The sequence below is a fragment of the Oncorhynchus clarkii genome, chromosome 9 (genome assembly GCF_045791955.1).
Source record: "Oncorhynchus clarkii lewisi isolate Uvic-CL-2024 chromosome 9, UVic_Ocla_1.0, whole genome shotgun sequence".
In the NCBI taxonomy this organism is placed as follows: domain Eukaryota; kingdom Metazoa; phylum Chordata; class Actinopteri; order Salmoniformes; family Salmonidae; genus Oncorhynchus; species Oncorhynchus clarkii.
In genome coordinates, this window is record NC_092155.1 from 60,954,172 (window position 1) to 60,979,119 (window position 24,948).

The window sequence follows — 24,948 nt, forward strand, 5'->3', positions numbered from 1 at the left end:
TAGCCTGCAGGTAACATTCGAGCAATACAAAAATAAATCCAAGTAATATTTATACATGTACTGAAGCACATGACAACTTGTTTTTGTCTCACCAGATAAGCTTCGTCAGGAGTCTCACATTCCATGCTGTGTATGGATTGAGAATAGAATGTGAACTTGAGACTTCATCCAAACGTAGCAGACAAGGAGACCACAGTTCTGTGTTTCCCTCTGAGTTTGAAGCCCTGTGGTCATTCGTCGTCAATCACTGGGGGGCTTTTTATTGGCAGCGTTAGCCCTGAGTACAGCTCCAGGGCTGGGGTACGGATGCTGCTGGACCAAAGGCCCTGATGCCGTGGTGTCTGCCCCAGTCTTCGCCTCATTGCGCTTGGGCAAGCCAGTGGACCAATTGCCCCTATGGGAAGGAAAATAAATCTTAGATACATACACAGCAGGGGGAAAAGAGTGGTGATTAATGACCACTGGTTGGGTCAGTGGCCTTACTTGGGAGCATCGGAATAGGAGCTGGGATCCATTGGGTCCATCTCATCCTTCCTCCCTGAAAGAGTTTAGAGATCTGTTAGCAAGTGTATACAATTCATTGTTTGTTTATGCTTGCAATATTTGTTTTGAGCAAGAAACACAATGTCCCTCTGGAGGAAGGTTATGAATCTTTACCTCCTCGCTTGTTCTTGCTATAAGGGGCAGTGTCTTCTCTTCTCTGCATCTGTCTGTCTCTCCCTCCCATCATTCCTTCCTTTCCATTTCCGGTTCTCGCTCCCACTCTCTGTCCTCTCCAACTTCTGCTGTAAGACAGAAAAACAGAATATTGGGGTTAATGAATGTCAATCAAATCCATCCTAAATATTGAGTCTGAATACATAACGGTCTCCTACTGGGTGGTCATGCTAGGACTCTTCTTACCCCTCAACATCTTGACAGCTTTGGTTATCATAGATGTGGAGTCGGTTGGGGACAGCCAGGCAACCAGGTCAGATTCCACATTCCAGTAGTATGGCAGACCACTGAGGATAGAAAATACCTGGAATCTTAGTCTACGGGCAAAAATAAATCACTCCATCATAGCTGCTGTCCAGTAGCCATACCCAATGGGTTTTGTACAATTTACAGATTTAGTAGAGAATCTGAAAGAGTGCTTACCAAATAGGGTCAATTACTTTGTACCAGTTGGGTGGTAAATTCTCACGGGCAGTGGCCTCAATCTACATTGTTGTCGTCGTAGCCCTCAGCAATGATCTCCACATCTATAGACAAGTAGTGCTGGTAAATGACAGATAGCTAGTTAACGTTTTCAGTGAGTATACATTTGATTGTTTGGAACAGTTTTGCCATACCTTCATCTGAGTACTTAAGAATCCCTCTTTTGGCTAGGCGAGCCAGTAACGTCGGGGACAGAGCTAACGTTCGCTCACTCGCGTCTAAGCATCAGTATTGTGGCCAGCAAACTAACGTTTCCAGACTATCCAAATTAGCCGTAATTTAAGGGAAACGTTAATGTAATCAAATGTAAATACAACTAAAAGCCCGGTTTATAGTTACCTGCAGCCAAAATTGTAATTGGCTACTTAATTTCAGATGTGGAGTGAAATCTAGCTAGCTAGCCCCCTCCGTGATAATAGAAACAGCACAAAGGCACTATGATTGTCATTATTTGTGGGGAGGTTCACGTGCTAACATGCCTGCTGTATCTGCATTTCTATTTTGAAGTCGGGAAATATAGAAACGCAGTCCCCTGATGTTTGCAGCTATGGCTCTATCCAGTTTTGTGGCTGCCAGTCTACCAGAAACAATGCAAAATTGCAAACTAGCCACCTACGCAGCATCGCTTCAAACTGGCGAAATTGACGTACGTGAACCAACCCAATTCCTTCGTCTCAGAAATGTGTCGTCACACAGCCCGAACAGCAACAACAAACATGGAGGAATATGCCCGTGAACCTTGGTAAAGTACATTTCAGATTAAGCTGAGAATTAAGTAAACCGTTTTCAATATTGGTCCGATCTCTCTTTAGCCAACATACATGGTTAAAGAGTATGCTTCACCATATGGTTATGCCTTTCATGCAAAGTCATTACAAAAATGATGGTTGAATTAGCTAGCAGTAACCTTAAGAGAAATCTGGTGCTTACTTGTCCTTTTTATTTTTTATTTAACCTTTATTTAACTCCTTGCTTTAAACTAGAATTGAAATCGAGAACCAACTTCTCTCGTTGAAAACGACATATAAACGTTTATTCCAGTGCCAAAAATTGACAAAGTGTAAGTATTGTAACGACCCTGGGCTTATACATTTTGGTCGTGAAGTCAGTGTCTTTCAACGGTGAGTTTTATCAAATGTTGCGTGCAAGAGTTCGTCAGGACTTACTTTAGGGTTATTTTATTTATTTTCTATAAAGCCCACCAATACGGGATATATACAGCTGCGGTGATTGCACTTTATCCAATACATATTGCAGAACACACAGACCTGCCCAGCAGCTCAGTAGATCGGACTTTGTTTGCTTAAGACAACACGGTGCATGTTTTTACTTGAGAAATGCTGCAGCAAACACTTTAGGTAGATGTAAAATTGCGTGAATAAAACCTTATAAGAAAAATACTAAAAAGTAAATACAGATTTTCTTGAGTTATCTTAGATTCCTTCAGACTATTTTGAGTAAGTGATACTAGCTTTGTTCCTATGGTATCTCATGGGAGACAAACATTAGCAACACCCCTAAGACTCAAATCTCGTTTTTCGTAATGAGCAACACAAAAACACAGGCAGAATCGGTACATTCAGTTGCTCTTTAAACTAGCCTTTTTATAAATGGTCTTTGTAAAATGTTTGTTAATGGTTTTTAATTAGTATCCTAATAGTAATATTAGCTATTTAAATATTATGGTAGTGTGTGCGTATATATAGTTTAAATCAGTAATAAGCCTACACATTTATGAATAGATAGACAAAGGATTTCTATTGAATCTGTCAGTATTGTGGTTTAATTACCCATGTCTTTTACACACACTTCTCAGTCCCTGGAGAATAGTAGATGATTGTGGTGGTGCATTCACCATGGGGACAATTGGCGGAGGGGTATTCCAGTCAATCAAGGGCTTTCGGAACGCTCCTGTGGTCAGTTTAAAATACTTTCTCTGAGCATATCAAATATATTTTAAGATCAATATCAGCACAGTGATTCAATCCTTTTTTCCATCTCTGCACAGGGCTTTCAGCACAGACTAAAAGGTAGTGCCAATGCTGTGAGAATAAGAGCTCCACAGATCGGCGGTAAGGGTCACTGTCTCTACAGGAGTTCTCTCTCGTACAGCACAAAGTACAAACCCCATCATCACTGTTTGTTTATTTCTCACTAACAGTTTGTGTGATGTTCCTGTAGGTAGCTTTGCTGTGTGGGGTGGACTTTTCTCAACGATCGACTGTGGTCTGGTCCATATTCGAGGGAAAGAGGATCCCTGGAACTCTATAACTAGTGGAGCGATGACTGGGGCAGTCCTGGCTGCACGCAGTGAGTGTTGAAGCAAACATTTATTTGACAATCATTTAAATTTGGTATATTTCATATTTTTTTCTAGACCCTCAAATCTGAGCACATCCCCACCCCCTGCCTGACCATCTTGCCCCACCGACCCAACAAAGTCAGATTACCTCAAGGGCTTGACATTTGGCTTTGTGCTCTTCTCAGGTGGGCCCTTGGCTATGATGGGGTCTGCTATGATGGGGGGCATCCTACTGGCCCTGATCGAGGGCTTTGGGATCCTTCTGACCAGATACACAGCACAGCAGTTTCAGAACCGTAAGTAATGTTTAGAGAAAGACTCTATCTATAGAATGAAAAACATCTGAAAAACCACCACACAGCAGTAACTATTAGACATGACAAATCAGTTTTTAATGTCTCTTTCTCCTATCCAGCAAGTCCCTTTGTGTATGACCCCAGCCAGCTTCCTCCGAAGGATGCCAGCCAACAGCAGACCGGGTTCCAGTAGAGCCCAACTTGGTCTGGAGCTAATGAGCCTAGCTACAGCCCTGCATACTGTGACAGTCTCTGACTAGAGAGGAGAGAGGCGCTCTGTCACCTGACCACACAGCTGTCAGCAACCTCAGGGGAATGGAAATATCTAACCTAAGCCCCCATCCTCTCAATGGCAATAAGAATGTAGATGCACTTTAGTGTTATTCCTCAGGGCTAGATTACAGTTGATTTGAGTTATTTATGAATATATGTTTGTGTATACCGGTACACCAGTGTTCCTTCTGACTAGTCCCGAATAATACACACTTTTATCAGATACATTTATGCCCAAACCCGTCATTTCATGGTGACTGTAAGAATGTTGGTGCTTTATTACCACAGCTACAGAAATAGAATGGGTAGCTGAAAATGTATAGGCATTAATACAGGCATACAAGTATGGGATGCCAAGATTTAGGATTAGAAATTCCCTCAATCTTATCAGAAGTGTCGTTCAGAAATGTCGTTCAAAACGGATGTATTTTCTCTTGCTTGTAAAATGCAATGCACTGAGGGAGGAGAACTGCACTATAATTTCATTTCCTCTCCTCTTTTATGGCTTATACGGGTCTAAATCACATCACAAACGCACCAATGATTTGTTTCCATTTGTGAAACTCAAATAGCTGGAATGGAATGTCATGACCAAATACAGTGACAGCTCATTTGTTCTGCTGTTTATGTCACTACCTTCATTGGATGCCTGCCACTATGCCATGCATTACTAGACATTCCCGCTATCTAAGCACTATAAGGTCTATCCACTTTAATGAACCAAAGCACTTTCTTACTCCATCTCTCTGTGTTATTGTGTTGAGAAAAATTAGATGGTTTTGTGACACAATGAAGATATGTTTTGTAATGTATACAATGCTGTACAATAGTTGTTGGTTTTAATGTATTTATAATGCAGAAAAATAAATGTTTACAGTGTAATTGACTGGAAAGAATATTTAAATGGTTGATTCTTGTGTGGCTCCTGAATTCCTTCTGATCAATGACCGTATATTGATTGCCGCGTTCGAGTGCATTAATCAGCCTCTGACGCGATCAAGTAAGCAGCAGTTGATTCTCTTGAACAAGTCCGTAATCGAACACGTTCCTATCGCGGCTTCGAGTAATGGGAGATGTTCCTTTTTAGATTGAATATTGTGAAAATGGACGTGCAGCCGCCTCCTATCCGAACCTTGGATGATTTTGTTTTGGATTCGTCTCGGTTCGCCGTGCGAGACATTCCTCATCTGGAGAGATGGAACAATCGGATCATAAATAACTTGCTCTATTACCAGTCCAACTATTTCGTCTCGTTTTTGACATTCCTGGGAATAGTAGGGTATGTTTCTGAAGTGGTCGTTTGTTGCATGAAACCACAGCTAATGAAATAAATAGTAATGGCGTCTTTTTGTAGGCAGCTCCATGGTTCTTTGGACAAAGTCTATGGGGAAATTAATGGCTTTTTAGTAGGGTTTTGTTGTTAACACAGGTTTATACGTTTTCTATGATAATCTTAATCGGCTAACGTCACTTTTTGTGAATTTTGAAGCATTTATGTAATATAAAAAGTATATAAAGGCTTCATAATTCTAAAGGTCATGTTAACATATTGATATTATCTCATAGAACAAAACGTATAAGATCTAAGCCTGTGTTAACCCCAGACCTTATTTTCGGCGTTCATCCCAAAGCCCTATTCTTTCCCCATTCCCTTTCCCAATAGGGATGACTGAACCAACAAGAGGTAACTCATTTCCGTTTTTTAGGACTACAAGCTGGAAAGCTCTATAGTAGCTACTATTGTAATATAACATCACAAATTCTGTGGAAATGGATGTGCTGGGTACATGGTCCATAATCAACATAATCATGTATAAGCTAGCTAACAAGCCATTGGCTGTGATAATGCACTGATTAATCGTTTATTTGGATTCATGGCCTTATCAATGTGACACACAATTTAGTTGACCTATATAGAGAAATCCACTATCAGCCTTTTCTCTACACAGAGAGGCTGCTGCCTACATACAGACTTGAAAACTTTGACCACTTGAATAAATGGATCACTAGTCACTTAAATAATGTTTACATATCTTGCATTACTCATCTCATACCTTGCCTATGCCGCTCGGTCATTGCCCATCCATATATTTATATGTATAGATTCTTATTCCATTCCTTTACTTAGATTTATGTGTATTAGGTAGTTGTTGTGGAATTATTAGATATTACTGCACTGTCAGTACTTGAAGCACAAGCACTTCACTACACTCGCAATAACATCTGCTAACCATGTGTATGTGACCAATACGATTTGATATCCTTCCTGCTCTGACAGGTTTTTGCGGCCCTTCCACCTCTTCTTGGGGGCCACAGTGGTGACGTTGATATTTATGGGGTTTGTGTGGGCAGCAGAGAACCAGGCCCCCATCAGACAGTTGCGCCGGAACCACCCATCCCTGGCCCTGGGTGCCATCCTGGGGGCCAGCTTCCTCTTCATCACAGTGCTCGGAGGAGTATCCGTCTTCCTCTTTGGCATAGCCTTCCCCATCTTATGTTAGTATTTATTCTCTCTTTCACCTCCCACCCACTATTGTTGCCACAATGTAAACATATATCAATCTTTGGCTGGTAGCAATATTGTAACATAACACTCTCTCAGCCTCTCTCTCCCTTTGTTATGCCCCTGATCTCTCTTTTCTCTCTAACTCTATATCTCTTACAGTGATACTGATCCACGCCTCTGTTAGGCTGAGGACCCTCAAGAACAAGTTGGAGAACAAGCTGGAGAACATTGGGCTGAAGAGAACACCCATGGGGCTCCTACTGGAGTCACTAGGACAGGAACAGGAGGCTGGGTCCTAGAGGGGGAGGAGAGGAAGGGGTAGAGGGATGCCTGGTTCTATTTCAATCTTTTGCACCTAGCCCTATTCCCAGATCGGAAAGGACTGGATAAATGTTATCAATATGTTGAGCTAAGTTCCTTCACATATCCTGTCCTGATATGTATTCACAGTGGTAGAGGATAGAGACGTAAATGGAACGAGTCCTCTCAGACTAAGAGTGGGAGACAGAGGGAGGTGGTGAGGGAGGGAGGCTAAGGAAAAGTAGAAGAAGAGAGGAGGGAAGTACAGTAAAGCAGTGGTGAAATTATGATGATATCAAAATGTCACGAATGTGGTGTTACAGATTGCAAATTCTATGGACTCTGCAGCCTTTTTAAAGCACACACTAACTGTCGTGGGTTCTTTCCCCCACAAGTCATGTTGCACACTTTGACAAGCTCCTTATTAGAGTTTGCATTTTATCCTCAGAAAGCTGACATTATGTGAGCTAAAATACTGCGCTGAGAAGCAATTACAATTTTCTTTTACATGGAAACCTGAAGGTGTTTGATGAGCCACTACTCTAACTCCTGAACACACTACTTTTTGTGTTATTGTCTATTCTCTACTGCTGTTGGGTTTTACTATTTGATGCAGTTGAAAGTTTCAATGAGTTGGGATAGTTCAAGGACAATTGTGGAACAACTGTATGCTTTTAATAGAAATACAATTCTACTTCTATGATGCTATGATTCCAATCACTTTTAAAAAGGATTATGTATATGTCTCTGTCCAAGCATTATGTGTTGCCAAGAACATTAATGTCAGTTTGTCTTCATTGTGTAAAATGTTATTCCATTGAGAATGTTGTATTTCTTTTTAGCAGTGCCTTCTATGGATTTATAATATTGTGGTTATGTTTTTTTTCTCCAATGCTGTCAAAATGTATTTACACTTCATTTAATACATATGCAATATCTTGTCATGATTTTATTTTTCAATCAGCCTATTAAAACTTATTAGATTTGATGATCAAAGTAGAAGAATAGATACATCCTGTCTGCCTGGTCACACAATAACTGAAAACATTTTCTCAGCACAGCTGGGAAAAGCTCAAGCACACAAAGCTTTTTCTAAATAGAATCACACATTTTCTCTGTAGCATGCAACTGTTATTAATGATCAACTATATAGAAATGAATGTAAAGAGAATGCTGCTGCACTTGGAAGTAAGAGACATTGTGTACCAGAACCAATTTACGATAAAAGTATGCCCCCACAAGGGTCCACTGCAACACTTCACTTCCTACACCACTTGCCCGTCTTCCCTGTTATTGAGTGGTCGGTTGCTGTCCACCGTGCTGAAATGGTTATCTACTGACCAGACGTTTCTCTACGTCCCCACTGCCCTCCCCTTAAAGATTTCAGGACGGTCATCCTTTTAAACGGCTCAATTACTCTAATCCTGATTCAAGGCTGACCACAGCAGGTAGATAGCAACCTGTAGAGTGTGTGGGGACGAGTTTATTACTATTCTTCCATTTTTATCTGGGCATACATGGTCACAAAGATGCTGCATTGGATCAAATAAATAAGAAGATCAGATTTCATGAGTAATTTTCTGTCGAAATTAATGGGCAAGGATGTCCCAATTACCGGTGTGGCGCACTGACACGATTCAGAAATGGCTTGCTAACTCTTAAGTGTGTGTTTTGTTAATAGTCAATACGAGGTGCACAGCCAATTTTGAAATTGGTTGTCAGTCAAACTCTGCAACTTGCACAACTATTTGATGGTGGCTCTTTCCCTGAAGGCATATTATAGTTTTCAACTGCGACATGGCAGGAAAAGGTAAGATGTAGACCATGCAAAATGTATTTTGGTTGTTTCTTTTATGCATTGTTGGCCCATTTCAGACTTAGGAAATCTATTGAGTTTTTATGCGTTTTGATTTAAGTACTTCTCCATAGTTGGTATGCAGGTGTGTAACAGCCTTTGCAGGCACATGTGGCTCCCTAGCACACTGAATACGTTTAATTCAACCGCTGAAAACCCTCCCACTTGCTGGCCAATAGATTTTCTCCTGGAGTTTTCATTCAGTACATTTATCTAATGCAATCCTTTAAATATGGTGTACCGTTATTTCGAATTTTCTCGACAGACTCACTACAATGTATCAAGAGACAAGTTCAGAATAGGGATCAATGAAAGAAAGGCATCTAAATACACGCATATACGTCTCATTTTCAGCACCAATTAGATTTAAAAGAATACTTAGGGCATTTATTTAGGGTTAGTGAAGTATTTATGAATCGTACATAAACAGGGTTGGAGAGCCTTTACGCACTAAATATATAGGTGGATCAGAAAAAAAATCCTGAAAGTTGACATATTAAATTATTCAATCCATTAAATATTGGAAGGTAAGAAAAGTGTACAATATGGGTTGAACAATAGTCCTATAAATGTACCCTAATCCTCACTACTCATAGAACTGTGATGGCAACAGTCCAGTTGTCATGAACGGTGCTCCAGGTTTAAACCGCTATGTATGGTCTGCATTCCGTAATGATTCAAATAGGCTGCATGTCCGAAACTAATGCACAACTTGTAATATGTTAGCCCATGGTTACACAAACTTGGTCCTCGGGACATTTGGTTTTTACCCTAGCACTCAAATAATCAACGAATCATCAAGCTTTGATCATTTGAATCAGCTGTGTAGTGTTAGCGTAATATTATCCACTACGCTGCGTTAGCATAACATTATCCACTATTGCTAGCAACCATCCGGATCAACAACACGTACGGACGTGACAGAGGAAAGAAAGGTAAACTAACGATGTAATGGAATGATGCAAAATGTAGGCTACAAATTGAAGGAAAGTAACCCACTGGGCACAAACTGGTCGAATCAACGTTGTTTCAACATAATTTGTCAAAATATTGTGACGTGGAATCTATATGGAAAATACATTGGATTTAAAAAAAGTAATCAACTGTTGTTTTGAGGGTGAAATTTAAACCACAGGATTATGTCATTGTGGTAACCAAATTTCAACATAGACAAACTCAGCATAACATATGTTACATTTTTACCTTTAAAACAATGTAAAATCTTCAACGTTTTATCCATTATCAGACAAACTTAATGGGCTGGGCAGCACCTTTTACTGGAAATGTATCTACACCAGAGGTACGTGCAATGCGGTCAGGGGTATGCCAAATAAATAGTCAAATAATGAACATCCAATCACATTAACCATTACGCTCTCGTGGGAATTCCACTAGGGGTCCTTATGTAGCCAATTGTAGCTGCTGTTCATTCTGCTTGCTCGAAAATTGATAAAAGGTTAAAAAAAAAGAAAGTAAGGCCTCCGTCCATAGAGACACATACCAGCTCTACTGGTAGTACTGCTACTTCCAGCAGTACTACACCTGCACCTGTCGATGACACAAGTTGTTCTGCTTCCACGAGCACATCCAATGCTAGCATCAGTAATTCTACATTTGTTGTTAGTCCAGCTAGCATGGACACTGACAGTTATGAATATGATGCAGCTGGAGAGCTACTGCCCCCTTACTCAGGAAAGCACCGAACAGAACGACATTGATTTGGGGTTCACTTACATTGGGAGTAGTGCCTTTCCTCAGCCACAGTGTGTTATATGTGCAAAAGTAATGTTACTATCTCACAACTTAATGAAACCTTCACTCTTGCACAGACATTTAGAAACAAAGCATGCCGATTTGAAAAATAAACCACAGGAGTTTTTTGAGCGAGAATTAAGATGACTTTCGAGTAGTAAAACATGTATAAATGCAACAGATACCATTAATAAGAAGGGGCTAGAAGCATCTTATGTGGTGAGCTACCGAGTGGCTAGGACAGGCAAGCCCCATACTATTGTGGAGGACTTAATTCATCCTGCTGCAGCAGATATGGCTGGAACAATGCTGGAGGAAAAGGCCCAAAAAACTATACAGACAATGCCTTCATCAAACAACACTGTTTCACAATGGATAAGTGACATGGCAGGAGATGTTTTGAAACAATTACTGCTTCACATACGTGGCGGACCTGGCACAGCTCCTGGTATATATCCGTTATGTTTATGGGGGGGGTCAATTTTGGAAGACATCCTCTTCTGCAAACCACTGGAAACCAGGACAACAGGAGAGGATATTTTTAAAGTACATGACAGCTTTGTGACATCAAATTAAATTTGTTGGTCAAGATGTTTTGGTATCTGTACTGATGGCGCAAAACCCATGACAGGGAGACATAATGGAGTGGTAACGCCCAATGCCACTTGGGTACACTGCAGCATCCACCGAGAGGCTCTTGCTGCCAAAGGAATGACAGCTTGAAATACGTTTTGGACACTACAGTGAAAATGGTTAACTTTGTTAAAGCAAGCCCCCTGAACTCTCGTGTATTTTCTGCACTATGCAATGATATGGGCAGCGACCATGTAACGCTTTTACAACATACAGAAGTACGCTGGTTATCAAGGGGCAAAGTATTGACACGTTTTTTTAAATTGAGAGACAAGCTTAAAGTTTTATTTACTGACCATAATCTTCACTTGTCTGACCGCTTGCATGATGACGAGTTTCTCACACGACTGGCCTATCTGGATGATGTTTTTTCTCGCCTGAATGATCTGAATCTAGGATTACAGGGACTCTCCGCAACTATATTCAATGTGCGGGACAAAATTGAGGCTATGATTAGGAAGTTGGAGCTCTTCTCTGTCTTTCCATCACAGTATGATTTTAATTTTTTTTGTGCAAATGAACTCAAGCTTACGGACAATGTCAAATGTGATATAGTGAAGCGCCTGAGTCAGTTGGGTGCCCAATTACGCAGGTACTTTCCCAAAACGGATGACACAAACAACTGGATTCGTTATCCCTTTCATGCCCTGCCTCCAGTCCCCTTACTGATATCTGAACAAGAGAGCCTCATTGAAATTGCAACAAGCGGTTCTGTGAAAATTGAATTTAATCAGAAGCCACTGCCAGATTTCTGGATTGGGCTGCACTCAAAGTATCCTGCCTTGGCAAATCGTGCTGTTAAGACACGGATGCCCTTTGCAACCACATACCTATGTGAGAGTGGATTCTCGGCCCTCACTAGCATGAAAACTAAATACAGACTGTGTGTGGAAAATTATTTTAGACTGAGACTCTCCAATACAACCCAACATTGCAGAGTTATGTGCATCCTTTCAAGCACACCATTCTCATTAACCTGTGGTGAGTTATTCACAATTTTCAATGAACAAATAAAGTTTTATATGTAAGATGGCTAAATAAAGAGCAAAATTATTGATTATTATTATTATTTGTGCCCTGTTCCTATAAGAGCTCTTTGTCACTTCCCATGAGCCGGGTTGTGACAAACTCACACTCATTCTTATGTTTAATAAATGTATCGTATAGTGTGTGTGGCAGGCTTACAATGATGGCAAAAACAACATTTGAGAGTGCAATGACCCTGGTGCTAGAGGGGGTATGCAGTTGGAGGTTGAATGTTTGAAGGTGTACGGGACTATAAACAGTTTGGGAACCACTGATCTACAGCTACCCTTTGTTGTCCCATCCAGGGTTTTAACCAATCCCAGCCCTGCTTAGCTTTGATATTGGTGAATCTATTACTAATGTGCTGTTGTGAGAAGGATTGTTGAGAGGTCTCCACTTCAAAATGAAAAGGATTCACTGTTGCTATCAAAGTTATTTCAAAGGGTGGGTTTAACAGAGCAAATTAAATGTAACCATATTTAATCAATCATCAATTATGCTATTTAGACCTATATAACATTTGGAAAGCGATCAACAGCAATTGTTTGAATTCAACCCAGAATTCAACTAAAAATAGACAATACAATAGGCATAGGGTTTCAAGCTCTGGTTGATTGTAATGATATTGAATTGTGTTTGGTTGTCAACACAACTAAATATCAACATTTGAAGGAGATGTTTCTTCTGCTTGGATAGTTCCATCTGCGCCACTGATTTACAGTAGTCTGGCTTTTATTCCAGTTTTTCTACAAATGAATCATTTATATGTTCAATTCACTTCATTTCAGATGCTCTTATCCAGAGCAATTAAGGTTACGTGTGTTGTAACCTTTCGGTTACTGGCCCAACACTCTTAACTGCAAGGCTACCGGCCACCTCCTGCTACTACTATCTCAACCAACAATCAAAGTTAAAGAATAGGACTAAATTAAATCAAACTTTATTTAAAGTGCATTCAAAGTTTGATTTAGTCCTATTCTTTTACTTAGATTGTTGGTTGAGACGGAGACGTGAATCCAACATCAACTATACATTTGGAGACAAATTGGAATTAAATCCAGACTAAGTCAGTGGCATGGATGAAACTATCCAAGAAGAAGATAAATCTTATTCAAATGTTGATATTTGGTTGCGTTGACAACCAAACACAATTCAATATCACTTTTGAAATACAATAACTAGCCTATTAACTTGTCGACAAGCTAAGAAATGATATATGTTGGATTCAGGTCTCCAACAGGTCTTATACATTACTTTTGTAGTACAGTAAATAGCTTGAAGTTAAGGCTAGCTTAAAAACAATTGTAACATTCAACCATAAAATCATTAACACATCCATGGCCAGATTTTGAGGTTACTGTAACTATACATTTGTCCTTATGTAATCATATAAAGTGTGCATGTTCAAGATAGCATGCATAGCTCCACAGTTCTGTGGAGACCTTCACAATTGCTGTAATAATCTGTGCAGATTTACCAGTCAAACGTTTGGACACACCTACTCATTCAAGGTTTTTTAAATTTATTTTTACTATTTTCTACATTGTAGAATAATAGTGAAGACATCAAAACTATGAAATAACACATATGAAATCATGTAGTAACCAAAAAAGTGTTAAACAAATCCAAATATATTTTAGATTCTTCAAAGTAGCCACCCACATATGCTGAGCACTTGTTGGCTGCTTTTCCTTCCCTCTGCGGTCCAACTAATCCCAAACCATCTCAATTTGGCTGAGGTCGGGTGATTGTGGAGGCCAGGTCATCTGACGCAGCACTCCATCACTCTCCTTCTTGGTCAAATAGCCCTTACAAAGCCTGGAGGTGTGTTGGGTCTTTGTCCTGTTGAAAAACAAATGATAGTCCCACTAAGTGCAAACCAGATGGGATGGTGTATTGCTGCAGAATGCTGTGGTAGCCATGCTGGTTAAGTGTGCCTTGAATTCTAAATAAATCACTTACAGTGTCACCAGGAAAGCACCCCCACACCATAACACCTCCTCCTCCATGCTTCACGGTGGGAACCACACATGCAGAGATCATCCGTTCACCTACTCTGTGTCTCACAAAGACACAGTGGTTGGAACCAAAAATCTAACATTTGGACTAATCAGACCAAAGAACAGATTTCCACCGGTCTAATGTCCATTGCTCATGTTTCTTGGCCCAAGCAAGTCTCTTCTTCTTATTGGTGTCCTTTAGTAGTGGTTTCTTTGCAGAAATTCGACCATGAAGGCCTGAGTCTCCTCTGAACAGTTGATGTTGAGATGTGTCTGTTACTTGAACTCTGTGAAAAATGAATTTGGGCTGCAATCTGAGATGCAGTTAACTCTAATGAACTTATCATCTGCAGCAGAGGTAACTTTGGGTCTTCCTTTCCTGTGGCTGTCCTCATGAAAGACAGTTTCATCATAGCGCTTGATAGTTTTTGTGACTGCACTTGAAGAAACTTTCAAATTTCTTAATGTTCCACATTGACTGACCTTCATGTCTTAAAGTAATGATGGACTGTCGTTCCTCTTTACGTATTTCGCAACAACGCATCCTTCACTCATGCTGCCAAACATACCCTCGTGAAACTGACTATCCTACCGCGCCTTGACTCAGTGATGTCATTTACAAAATAGCCCCCAATACTCTACTCAGCAAATTGGATGCAGTCTATCACAGTGCCATCCGTTTTGTCACCAAAGCCCCATATACTACCCACCACTGCGACCTGTATGCTCTCGTTGGCTGGCCTTCGCTTCATATTTGTCGCCAAACCCACTGGCTCCAGGTCATCTATAAGTCTTTGCTAGGTAAAACCCCGCCTTATCTCAGTTCACTGGTCACCATATTAGCACCCACCCATAGCACGCGCCCCAGCAGGTATATTTCACTGGTCACCCCCAAAGCCAATTCTTCCTTTGGCCGCCTTTCCTTCCAGTTCTCTGTTGCCAATGACTGGAACAAACTGCAAAAATCACTGAAGCTGGAGACTCATATCTCCCTCACAAACTTTAAGTGTCAGCTGTCAGAGCAGCTTACAGATCATTGCACCTATACATAGCCCATCTGTAAATAACCCACCCAACTACCTTATCCCCATATTTGTATTTAATTTTTAATTTTATCCTTTGCACCCCAGTATCTCTACTTGCACATTCATCTTCTGCACATCTATCACTCCAGTGTTTAATTGCTTAATTGTAATTATTTCGCCACTATGGCCTATTTATTGCCTTACCTCCCTAATCTTACTTCATTTGCACACACTGTATATAGACTTTTCTATTGTGTTATTGACTGTATGTTTGTTTATTCCTTGTGTAACTCTGTTTTTGTTTGTGTTGCTTTGCTTTATCTTGGCCAGGTCGCAGTTGTAAATGAGAACTTGTTCTCAACTAGCCTACCTGGTTAAATAAATGTGAAATAAAATAAAAAAATATATACAAATTTGAACTGTTCTTGCCATAATAGGGACTTGGTCTTTTACCAAATAGGGCTATCTTCTGTATACCACCCCTACCTTGTCACAACACAACTGTTTGGCTCAAACGTGTACAAATTTACTTTTAACAAGGCACACCTTTTAATTGAAATGCATTCCAGGTGACTACCTCATGAAGCTGGTTGAGAGAATAGCCAGTGTGCAAAGCTGTCATCAAGGCAAAGGGTGGCTACTTTGAAGAATCTCAAATATAAAATATATTTTGATTTGTTTTACACTTTTTTTGGTTACTGTTACTTCCATGTGGGTTATTTATATGTTTGATGTCTTCACTATTATTCTATAATGTAGAAAATAGTAAAAATAAAGAAAATCCCTTGAATGAGTAGGTGTGTCCAAACTTTTGACTGGTTCTGTACTTTTTAATGTAATCTCAATTCAGGTCATTTGGTTGTGCTATTAGATGAAGCACAATGATAACACAATCTGTTGTATAATAAACAAAATATCTGACATTGTAGTCCCATTTGAACTTTGCTGTGGTTTTAAATGGTTGAAAGTGCAGTGATAGACATTTGGGTGACAACTAAACCAAAAATCTGTTATTGAAATTTGGTTGTCCTTTTAATTGTTTGATAGCATAATGATACCACATTGGAAATTCAACTACACTTTTGGTTCTCTTTTTGAGTGGGTGAATATAGGTTGTAATCTCATTGATCAATGTCTCAACCAAATATTATCCACCTTGAAATGACGTTGTGTGCACAGTGGGATGAGATTGACATGATACCATACTTCTAAACATATCTTGAAGCTATACTTTGTTTGTTTACACATGACAGTGCAAAAGCAACATAAATAATGGTGTAATACAATGTCAGATTTTGAGTTATAATAGGGTAAGCTCATAAGGCTTTTAATATTCTTCAAGAATCAATGGGTATAGTGTATGTAATGTATTGAAATAATATTGAACAGCAGTTGTAACTCAAGGATCTTTTACAATATAGATTGTTAGTCCTAGTCACTCTAAAAACAGTTCTGTCGGCTTTGTCAATGTCATCATCCAATTTAAAGCCATTAGGCCTACATACCATTGTCATGAAACACAATAGGAAATAATAACCAACACTTGTGGCTGTTCTGCTCAATATGGCACCTTACTGTGCTATGTAAGCCTATCATATTTTACTGTACCTTGTAGGCCTATACTGTACCATGTAGGCCTATATACTGTACCTTGAAGGCCTATCATACCTTACTGTACTATCATACCTTATCATGTAGGCCTCCAGGCTGAAACCAATACCTGCCTAACCCCTGGCCACATGTCAATCTAATCCAACATAATAACAATAATAAGAATATCATTTTATTTGTATAGTGCTTGTATAGTGCTTGTATTAGTGTTATCTCAAAGCTCTACATAGGCATGAAAAAATTTAATATAAACATCATGCATTAAGAATCAGGACAGGAAATAGCAATAGTAGGCTAGGTGCTAAAAGTACTTTCCAGACTCTATTTTAAAAATTCAGATCGAGCGGCTCTCATGGTCAGGAAGAGTATTCCATAGGCGAGGGGCAAGACAGCAGAAGGCTCGGTCCCCCATAGTTCGGAGACGTGTCTTTGGAACTTGAAGCAGTGGTGAGTTGCTAGAGCGGAAAGTCAGAGGTGGCTCGTTGATAGAAATTAGGTCGCTGTTATAGGTGGGACTCAATCCGGTCAAGGCTTTAAACACTAGGAGGAGGATTTTAAAGTCAATCCAATAGTTGACCGGTAGCAAGTGGAGTTCAGTAAGGATGGGGGTGATGTGGGCCGACTTCTTGGTCCTGGTCAGGACTCTGGCAGCACTATTCTGGAGGAGTTGTATCCTCTGAAGGGATTTGCCTGGAAGGCCCCTGAACAGAGCATTGCAGTAGTCGATCTGGGACTAGTTTCTCTGCATCGGGCTGGGAGAGCAATGGTTTGAGCCGTTTCTTAGATGGAAAAAGTATGCTTTTCAGATATGTTTTATATGGGTATCAAAGGACAGAAGGATCCAAATTAACTCCCAGGTTTGATTTGTTTATAATACTTTATTTGTATTACTGTCAATTATTATTGGTCAGTTTGAGTAATTGACACAATATTAAAGAGTAGGCCACTTGATAGGCTAGATATTAAATACTAGTAAATACAAATAAATGATACACAACACCGTAAACACACAGTAGTGCATAGTAACTACATAGCAATAACCTAGAAAATACATTTGATGAATGAATGGTGACTATCTTCCCTCTGTCTCCTGCAGAGGATGGCATCTCCTTGGCTGGTTCGGTTGTCGGGGACAAGTCCGACACCCTTGGCTCTACTGCCTCGGGCAAGAAGAGAGGTGGAGGACAGAAGAAGCAGATGCAAGCCAACAAATCTGCTCTCCGAGCTCCCCGAGCTCTCTGCTGCCTCACCCTCAGTAACCCCATCCGCATGGCTGCCTTGGCCCTTGTTGAATGGAAATATCCTTCAATGATGTACCTCTGTGTGTGTGTGTGTGTGTGAACGCATGTGTGCCTTAGTGTGTGTGCATGCACGTGTGTGCGTGCATGTTAAACCCCCTCCTGTGTTGTGAGACTAGTGTTGTCAATTTCAAAACACTGTCCACAAGACATTACTCTGTGGCCTTTTGCAAAACTGTAAATGTAAAAGTGGCCATCTCAAAACATAAATACATTAAAAAAACGATATTATACCATCCAAATTGCAAATACATTCATCAAAAAAACTGCCTGCATACATAACGCAACTATACCTACCTCTTGAGTCCAAACAGACAAAACAGAAAGTTTGTTTCTTAAAAATCGCAGTAATCGTACAGTTATGAATATCACTACTGTTCCCTGAAGGAGGGAACGAGTTATAATTATATCAGATATGAAGGTAAGACCCAGATGCAGACCACGTCGGATAACCAATAGTTTAATAATCCCAAAGGGGCAGGCAAATAGACAGGTCAGGGCAGGGAGTTCAGAGAAGTGGGGGAAAGGTGCAGGATGGCAGGCAGGGTCAGGTCAGGCAGAGGTCAGTAATCCAGAGGTTGGGCAAAGGTACAGGACGGCAGGCAGGCAGAATGGTCAGGCAGGCAGGCTCAGAGACAGGACAGGCAAGGGTCAAAACCAGGATGGCAAGAAAAAGAGAGACTGGGGAAAAGCAGGCGCTGAAACAAACCGCTGGTAGGCTTGATCAAACAAGACGAACTGGCACAGACAGACAGAAAACACAGGTATAAATACACAGGGGATAATGGGAAAGATGGGCGAAACCTGGAGGGGGGTGGAGACAATCACAAAGACGGGTGAAACAGATCAGGGTGTGACAATATAGTATGTGTGTCACGACTCTTACCGAAGGTGGCTCCTCTTCCTGTTCGGGTGGGGCTCGGCGGTCGTCATCACCGATCTACTAGCTGCCACCGATCCCTAATCCTTTTCTGTTGGTTTTGTCTTATTAGTTACACCTGTTTCTTGTTTAGGTTTTTAGTTGGGCTATTTAAGCCGGTAGGCCCACCTGCTCTTTGTGCGGGCCTGTTTTTCCCACTGTGTTATTGTGTAGTAGTGCGTCTCAGTTTTGGGTTTTCCTCCGGACTTGTTAAGTCCTGGTTTTGGGCGATCGTGTATGTGCTCCCACTAGCTTGGTGTGTACGATTGTCCTGTGTGTAAATAAAGCACTACTTCTGTGCCTCTTGCGCCTGACTCCGCACCCACTACGCCTAAGAGCGTTACAATATGGAGTCAACGACCAATCATATTCACCTGAAGAAAACTGAAATCACGCCCAACAGTCCAAAAGATGCCGAGCCCTCCCTTGGAAGCCCTGCCTTCCTGGCTGTAATACCAGGGATCGTATTCATTTATTCAATTCAGTACCGCTCTTCAGCAAGCCCAATCCCCTGACGGTTGATCACTCTGTATAACATACTATGGAGACATACAATCACACGCCAAGCTGGCTCAGAGTGTACCAAACTAGGAGGCCCACGGCAACCCAAGCACACACAGGTTGCACCAGCTTACCCAAGAAGCCTGAACTGTCAGAGCCTCATGGGGCCTGAACTGTCAGAGAACCATATAGGGAACCAGAACCTGCTGCTAAGTGGCTATGTGCATTGACACTCTGCCACTGCAGCCCAAGTCCATAGACCCAAGGTTCCAAGAACAATGCTTATCTTGCAAGCCCAAAATGCCAGAACTCGTACAAGGAACCGCAAGTCCAAAACAACAGAACACCTTTCGTGACTTGGTAAATTGCACACGCTCGCTGCATAGAATCAACCCGAGTCTCAAACCCACAGGAAACCTGACGTAACCTGGAAACAGTGTACTCACGCGCTGCCAAGGCAGCCCAAGGCTCCAACCTACAGATAACTGTTGTAACTCGGATAAATGCGCAACCTGCTTGCTGCCTAACACCCAATCCCGGACCCAGCCATAAGAACTCTATTAGCCACACAGGGAGCAGTTACATCCAAGCAATAAACCCTCACAAAGGTATCTGGGGAATCCCAGATCCCATCGCTGCAGCAGAGATATCACAAATCCTCATGCCCCTAAACAATGAGCACACAAACCGCTAGGCAACCCTCAGCCTTTGCTTTCATACGCCAGGGACCTTGGGGGCAAAAGCTGCATTAGGACATAACATCACTTTGGATTCGCCAGGTGCGAACTCCAAACAGGAAAGGTGTACTGATAGTGTGTGGAGATCCCCAATGCACTCGTCCGAAGCCAAGACTATGAGCAGAGAAGTCTTGTATGATAGGACCTTCAGGTCCACAGATGACAATGGTTCAAACAGAGGCTCACACAGTGTCCAAGACCAAAGCCAGGTCCCAGGTCAGAGCCATAGACATAGACACCGGTCTGGGCCAACGCACGCCTTTCAGGAACCGCACCACCAGATGAAACCCCGGGGTAGACCAGTCAATCCCTACATGACACGCCGAGATGGCTGCCATATAAACCTTCAATGTGGAAAATGAAAGGCCCTGCTCAAAACGCTCTCACAAGAAAATGAAAATCTCCACCAAAGAGCTCTGAAAAGGAGAAACTCCTTTAACCTGACACCTACCCACTTATATGTTTACAACCCTTTTGTAGAGGGCACACGCGCCGTCACAAAAGTCAGAAATAGCGTTAAAATTAATCACTTACATTTGATGATCTTCATCTGGTGGCACACCCAGGTCTCGATGTTAGACAATAAATGTTTGTTTTGTTCGATAATGTCCCTCTTTATGTCCAAAAACCTCAGTTTTGTTGGTGCGTTTAGTTCAGAAATCCAAAGACACAATGTGCGCTCTCAACATCAAGACGAAAAGTCAATAAAGTACAATAAAAGTTAGTAGAAACATGTCAAACGATGTTTAAAATCGTAAATAACGATGTTTTTGTCATAAATAATATTTCAACCTGACAAAAGCTTCGTCAATAGAAAAGGAGAAACTAGAAAGGCGCGTTCCCGATCACGTGCAGGACTCATGGCTGGAAATTTCCACTGGCCTCTCATTGAAAGTGCTGTATCTCCCTCATTTTTCAGAGTAAAAGCCTGAATCAATGCCTAAAGACTGGCCACATGTAGAGGAAGCCATAGATATTGTGAACTGGGTCCTACGTCTTTGTATGGTGGATAGGCTTTCAGTGGAAAAACAGCCTTTCAAAAGAATAGTACTTCCTGGTTGGATTTTCCTCAGGTTTTCGCCTGCCATATCAGTTCTGTTAAACTCACAGACTTTATTTTAATCGTTTTGGAAACGTTAGTGTGTTCTATCCAAATCTACTAATTATATGCAAATCCTAGCTTCTGGGCCTGAGTAGCAGGCAGTTTAATTTGGGCACACTTTTCATCCAAAACTCAGAATGCTGCCCCCTACCCTAGTGACACCACATGCCCTAGAGTACTTTTTAGGTTCAAACTTTTTAAACTTTTTTAACTTACACTTACCACTGGCCATCTTAATCAAGCAAGGAAGCACTGGCTACACAAGCAGAGCAGAAAGTAGTGGGTTTTTAGCAAACACAAAAATCGATACCAAGACCCAAAACTCACAACATCTAGGGGGACAAGTACTCTCTCCACAGTAACAGACACCTTAGTCGGAGCCAAATCTCGTAGTATTTGTGTTTGTAAATTGCGTGACACGTTCTTCTTTCAGGCAAGCTGAAGAGCAAGAATTGAGAAAAGGAATGCAAGTCCTGGTATTATAGCCAGAAAGGTGAGGCTTACGAGGGTGGACTCAGCGGCCATTGGCCCGTGTGGTGTGATTTCAGTTTTCTTTAGGTGGATATGATTGGTCATTAAATTAACGTTAATTAATGTTATACTGAGCGACTGGCTGAAGGGGAACAATACATCTTCTTTGCAGTCACCAAATCACGGTGATCAAAATTGGAAGTACAACTATCCAAAGGTGCAGAATTATGGGCAATTCATCTCCTATTATGCATATTTCACCAAACAATTTCATACACATCAAATCAATAAAAAATAAGCACATTGTGTGCAGAATTCATTCATTGATATTATCACAATTCAATTCCATGTGTTCAATACATAGGCTGGTTTGCTCACAGTTTTGTAGACTTTACATCGGCACACAGAAACACAATCCACAATATAAATAAGGAAAGGTGAATACAATGGAGTAACACAACTGATATGAATGTGGAGGCCTCAGTCCACACCAAAGCAAACCTCTATAATAGAAGGTCACAATGTTAGAGATGATGACCCAAAGATACTTAGAACGTAATCTCATTCATTCTCTGCATGTCAACAATATTGTACAAAATCATACGAATTAGACAGTCCCCATTGCCTAGATCTTCCCCTACATCGTACAGTTCATGGAATGACCTTGATGGGGTGATTTGGAATTTTGTGCAGTAGTATTTACTGATAGCCGGAAACGGTGATAACAATTGCACACAATTCTCTTCTAATGAAGACAATGTCTGTGAACAAAATACCTAACAGTGAATTTTGTATTTACTGTTGACATTTGTATTTAACGTTTTTCAAAAGGTAGTCTAAGATATTCACGTCAGGTACAAAGGGAAGGAAATTATCAGACGTTTTGTAAATGTATTTTGAGCATTTGATCATTGCTGTTCTGCAATAGATACGTTTAAACACAGATCCAAAAATTGCTTGTACACAATTGAGAAAAACTGTAAGTCAATCATGCATTCACTGGTGTGTAGTATTTACCCTTAACTGTGGTCCTGCAGACCTTTTGATATTTTCATTCTACTTGCTATCTTTGCCAACTGCGTGGCCCTCGGTGTATCTAAACCCTTCCCAGAGGAGGACTCCAATTCCACCAACCACAACCTGGTGAGTTGGTGCAAGGCGGCTGATATAGATTCTGAGGTTTCAGTCAGGGAGATCATAGAGGCTGGCTCATTGGGAGTGCTATATAATGGCCAAACCTGGATTCAAATAGATATACTGTATTTGAAATAGCTAATTTAGCTGAGCTTAGTTGGCACAATTGAATCAGTGGAATACTCCTAAAAGTGCAAAACCCATCTGGGACTCTAGGCAGGCACAAGCAAATGCTCAAACTATTTGAACAACTTCAGGAAAGCCTGGAGGTATTTTATGAAGTGGGATGTGGTATAAAAGTCTAGGGGAAAATCCAACAATCTGCAGTTTCTACATCCATGTATTGTCTTATAAATGTATGCTATGTACCCATTGATTCCTGAACAATATAACTTATAAATGCCTCATGAACTTAGTTCAACTGTCATACCCCATCAGAACCCAAAATATCAGCTTGTTTTAATCCATTGTTTGTAAACAAAATAAAAGTAAAATACTTTATAGCCTCAAAACATGGTTAAAACTATAATACTGATATCATGGATAGTCAGTCCTTGTGTAACAGTATTGCTTCCGTCCCTCTCCTTGCCCCAACCTGGGCTTGAACCAGGGACCCTCTGAAGACATCGACAACAGTCACCCAATAAGCATAATTACCTATCACTCCACAAAAGCCACAGCTACTGCAAGGTCTCAGAGCGAGTGACGTCACCGATTGAAACGCTACTAGCGCGCACCGCTAACTAGCAAGCCATTTCACACCAGTTACACCCCCTTTGACCTCCTCCTTCTCCACAGAAACCTCAGCAGCTGGGCAGAGCCCAACTGAGTGATCCGGGTCACAGCACTAATGTAACAGTATTGCTTCCGTCCCTTTCCTTGCTCGAACCAGGGACACATTGTCCAAGGTCACCTAAGAAGCATAATAACCGCAGCACTTGCAGAGCAAGGGAAACAACTACTTCAAGGTCTCAGAGCGAGTGACGTCACCGACTGAAACACTACAAACATGCACCGCTAACTGGATAGCCATTTCACACCAGTTACACATGCATCCATAGCTCTGTCTCTGAATTTGAGAGCGGTTACATTTCCCCAGCCCCATCCCTCAGCTTTTTATCGAAACGGGCAGGGAAGAACCTTTGTTATTGTTTTTACTGCTGATTGCCCCTTTAAAGAGGAAAAGTTGGGGGTCTGACTCAGATTAGGTGACCGTATAAGAGACAATGATACTTAAACACTGACCATCTGTTCCATCCCCATGTAAGCCCCTCTGCCCCTCCTCCCTCTCTCTATGGCAGAGGACATGATTTGATCTGTGATCTCTTATAGAAAACAATGCCACTGTAGTTTATGTACAGGTAACTGCCAAAATAAAGGAAACATTTGAATAAATGAGGGATACAAAGTACAGTTGAAGTCGGAAGTTTACATACCCCTTAGCCAAGTACATTTAAACTCAGTTTTTCACAATTCCTGACATTTAATCCTAGTAAGAATTCCTTGTGTTGGGTCAGTTAGGATCACCACTTTATTTTAAGAATGTGAAATGTCACAATAATAGTAGAGAATTATTTATTTCAGCTTTTATTTCTTTCATCACATTCCCAGTGGGTCAGAAGTTTACATACACTCAATTAGTATTTGGTAGCATTGCCTTTAAAATATTTAACTTGGGTCAAATGTTGCGGGTAGCCTTCCACAAGCTTCACAAAATAAGTTGGGTGAATTTTGGCCCGTTCCTCCTGAAAGAGCTGGTGTAACTGAGTCAGGGTAGTAGGCCTCCTTGCTCGCACACGCTTTTTCAGTTCTGCCCACACATTTTCTATAGGATTGAGGTCAGGGCTTTGTGATGGCCACTCCAATACCTTGACGTTGTTGTTCTTAAGCCATTTTGCCACCTCTTTGGAAGTGTGCTTGGGGTCATTGTTCATTTGGAAGACCCATTTGCGACCAAGCTTTAACTTCCTGACTGATGTCTTGAGATGTTGCTTCCATATATCCACA

At 41.1% G+C, this 24,948-nt stretch overlaps 3 protein-coding genes and 1 pseudogene across 5 annotated transcripts in view; 3 read left to right on the forward strand and 1 right to left on the reverse strand.

Moving 5' to 3' along the window:
- Positions 1-14: 14 nt before the first annotated feature.
- Positions 15-1,823, reverse strand: LOC139417583 (polyglutamine-binding protein 1-like; annotated as a pseudogene).
- On the forward strand, positions 1,708-4,964 carry LOC139416671 (mitochondrial import inner membrane translocase subunit Tim17-B-like). Of its 3 annotated transcripts, XM_071165626.1 has the most exons (7): positions 1,888-1,942; positions 2,184-2,260; positions 3,017-3,116; positions 3,209-3,272; positions 3,382-3,510; positions 3,688-3,798; positions 3,918-4,964. In XM_071165626.1, the coding sequence occupies exons 3-7, from the start codon at positions 3,057-3,059 to the stop codon at positions 3,989-3,991; spliced, it is 438 nt and encodes a 145-aa protein (XP_071021727.1). In that variant the 5' UTR covers positions 1,888-1,942; positions 2,184-2,260; positions 3,017-3,056; the 3' UTR covers positions 3,992-4,964. The 3 variants fall into 3 exon arrangements, with proteins under 3 accessions (XP_071021725.1, XP_071021727.1, XP_071021726.1); XM_071165624.1 differs by lacking the exon at positions 2,184-2,260 and having other exon boundaries at positions 1,708-1,942; XM_071165625.1 differs by having other exon boundaries at positions 1,912-1,942; positions 2,184-3,116.
- A 40-nt stretch (positions 4,965-5,004) lies between these two features.
- On the forward strand, positions 5,005-7,873 carry LOC139416672 (PRA1 family protein 2-like). Its single transcript, XM_071165627.1, has 3 exons — positions 5,005-5,350; positions 6,350-6,567; positions 6,737-7,873. The coding sequence occupies exons 1-3, from the start codon at positions 5,145-5,147 to the stop codon at positions 6,874-6,876; spliced, it is 564 nt and encodes a 187-aa protein (XP_071021728.1). The 5' UTR covers positions 5,005-5,144; the 3' UTR covers positions 6,877-7,873.
- A 27-nt stretch (positions 7,874-7,900) lies between these two features.
- Positions 7,901-24,948, forward strand: part of LOC139416673 (voltage-dependent L-type calcium channel subunit alpha-1D-like) — a 46,550-nt gene continuing 29,502 nt past the window's right edge. The window contains exons 1-3 of the mRNA XM_071165628.1: positions 7,901-8,687; positions 17,876-18,092; positions 22,845-22,950. Coding sequence (XP_071021729.1) covers positions 8,675-8,687; positions 17,876-18,092; positions 22,845-22,950 — 336 coding nt within the window. The 5' untranslated portion in view covers positions 7,901-8,674. The remainder of the gene's footprint in view (positions 8,688-17,875; positions 18,093-22,844; positions 22,951-24,948) is intronic.

What these genes read in the sequence shown, in the direction of transcription:
- LOC139416672 (XM_071165627.1), top strand. Translation starts at nt 5,145, where the DNA reads ATGTTCCTTTTTAGATTGAATATTGTGAAAATGGACGTGCAGCCGCCT. An exon ending in ACATTCCTGGGAATAGTAGG is followed by an intron (nt 5,351 to 6,349) that starts GTATGTTTCTGA and finishes CTGCTCTGACAG; the next exon opens with GTTTTTGCGGCCCTTCCACC. An exon ending in CATAGCCTTCCCCATCTTAT is followed by an intron (nt 6,568 to 6,736) that starts GTTAGTATTTAT and finishes TATCTCTTACAG; the next exon opens with TGATACTGATCCACGCCTCT.
- LOC139416671 (XM_071165624.1), top strand. Translation starts at nt 1,881, where the DNA reads ATGTGTCGTCACACAGCCCGAACAGCAACAACAAACATGGAGGAATAT. An exon ending in GCTTTCGGAACGCTCCTGTG is followed by an intron (nt 3,117 to 3,208) that starts GTCAGTTTAAAA and finishes ATCTCTGCACAG; the next exon opens with GGCTTTCAGCACAGACTAAA. An exon ending in AGCACAGCAGTTTCAGAACC is followed by an intron (nt 3,799 to 3,917) that starts GTAAGTAATGTT and finishes TCTCCTATCCAG; the next exon opens with CAAGTCCCTTTGTGTATGAC.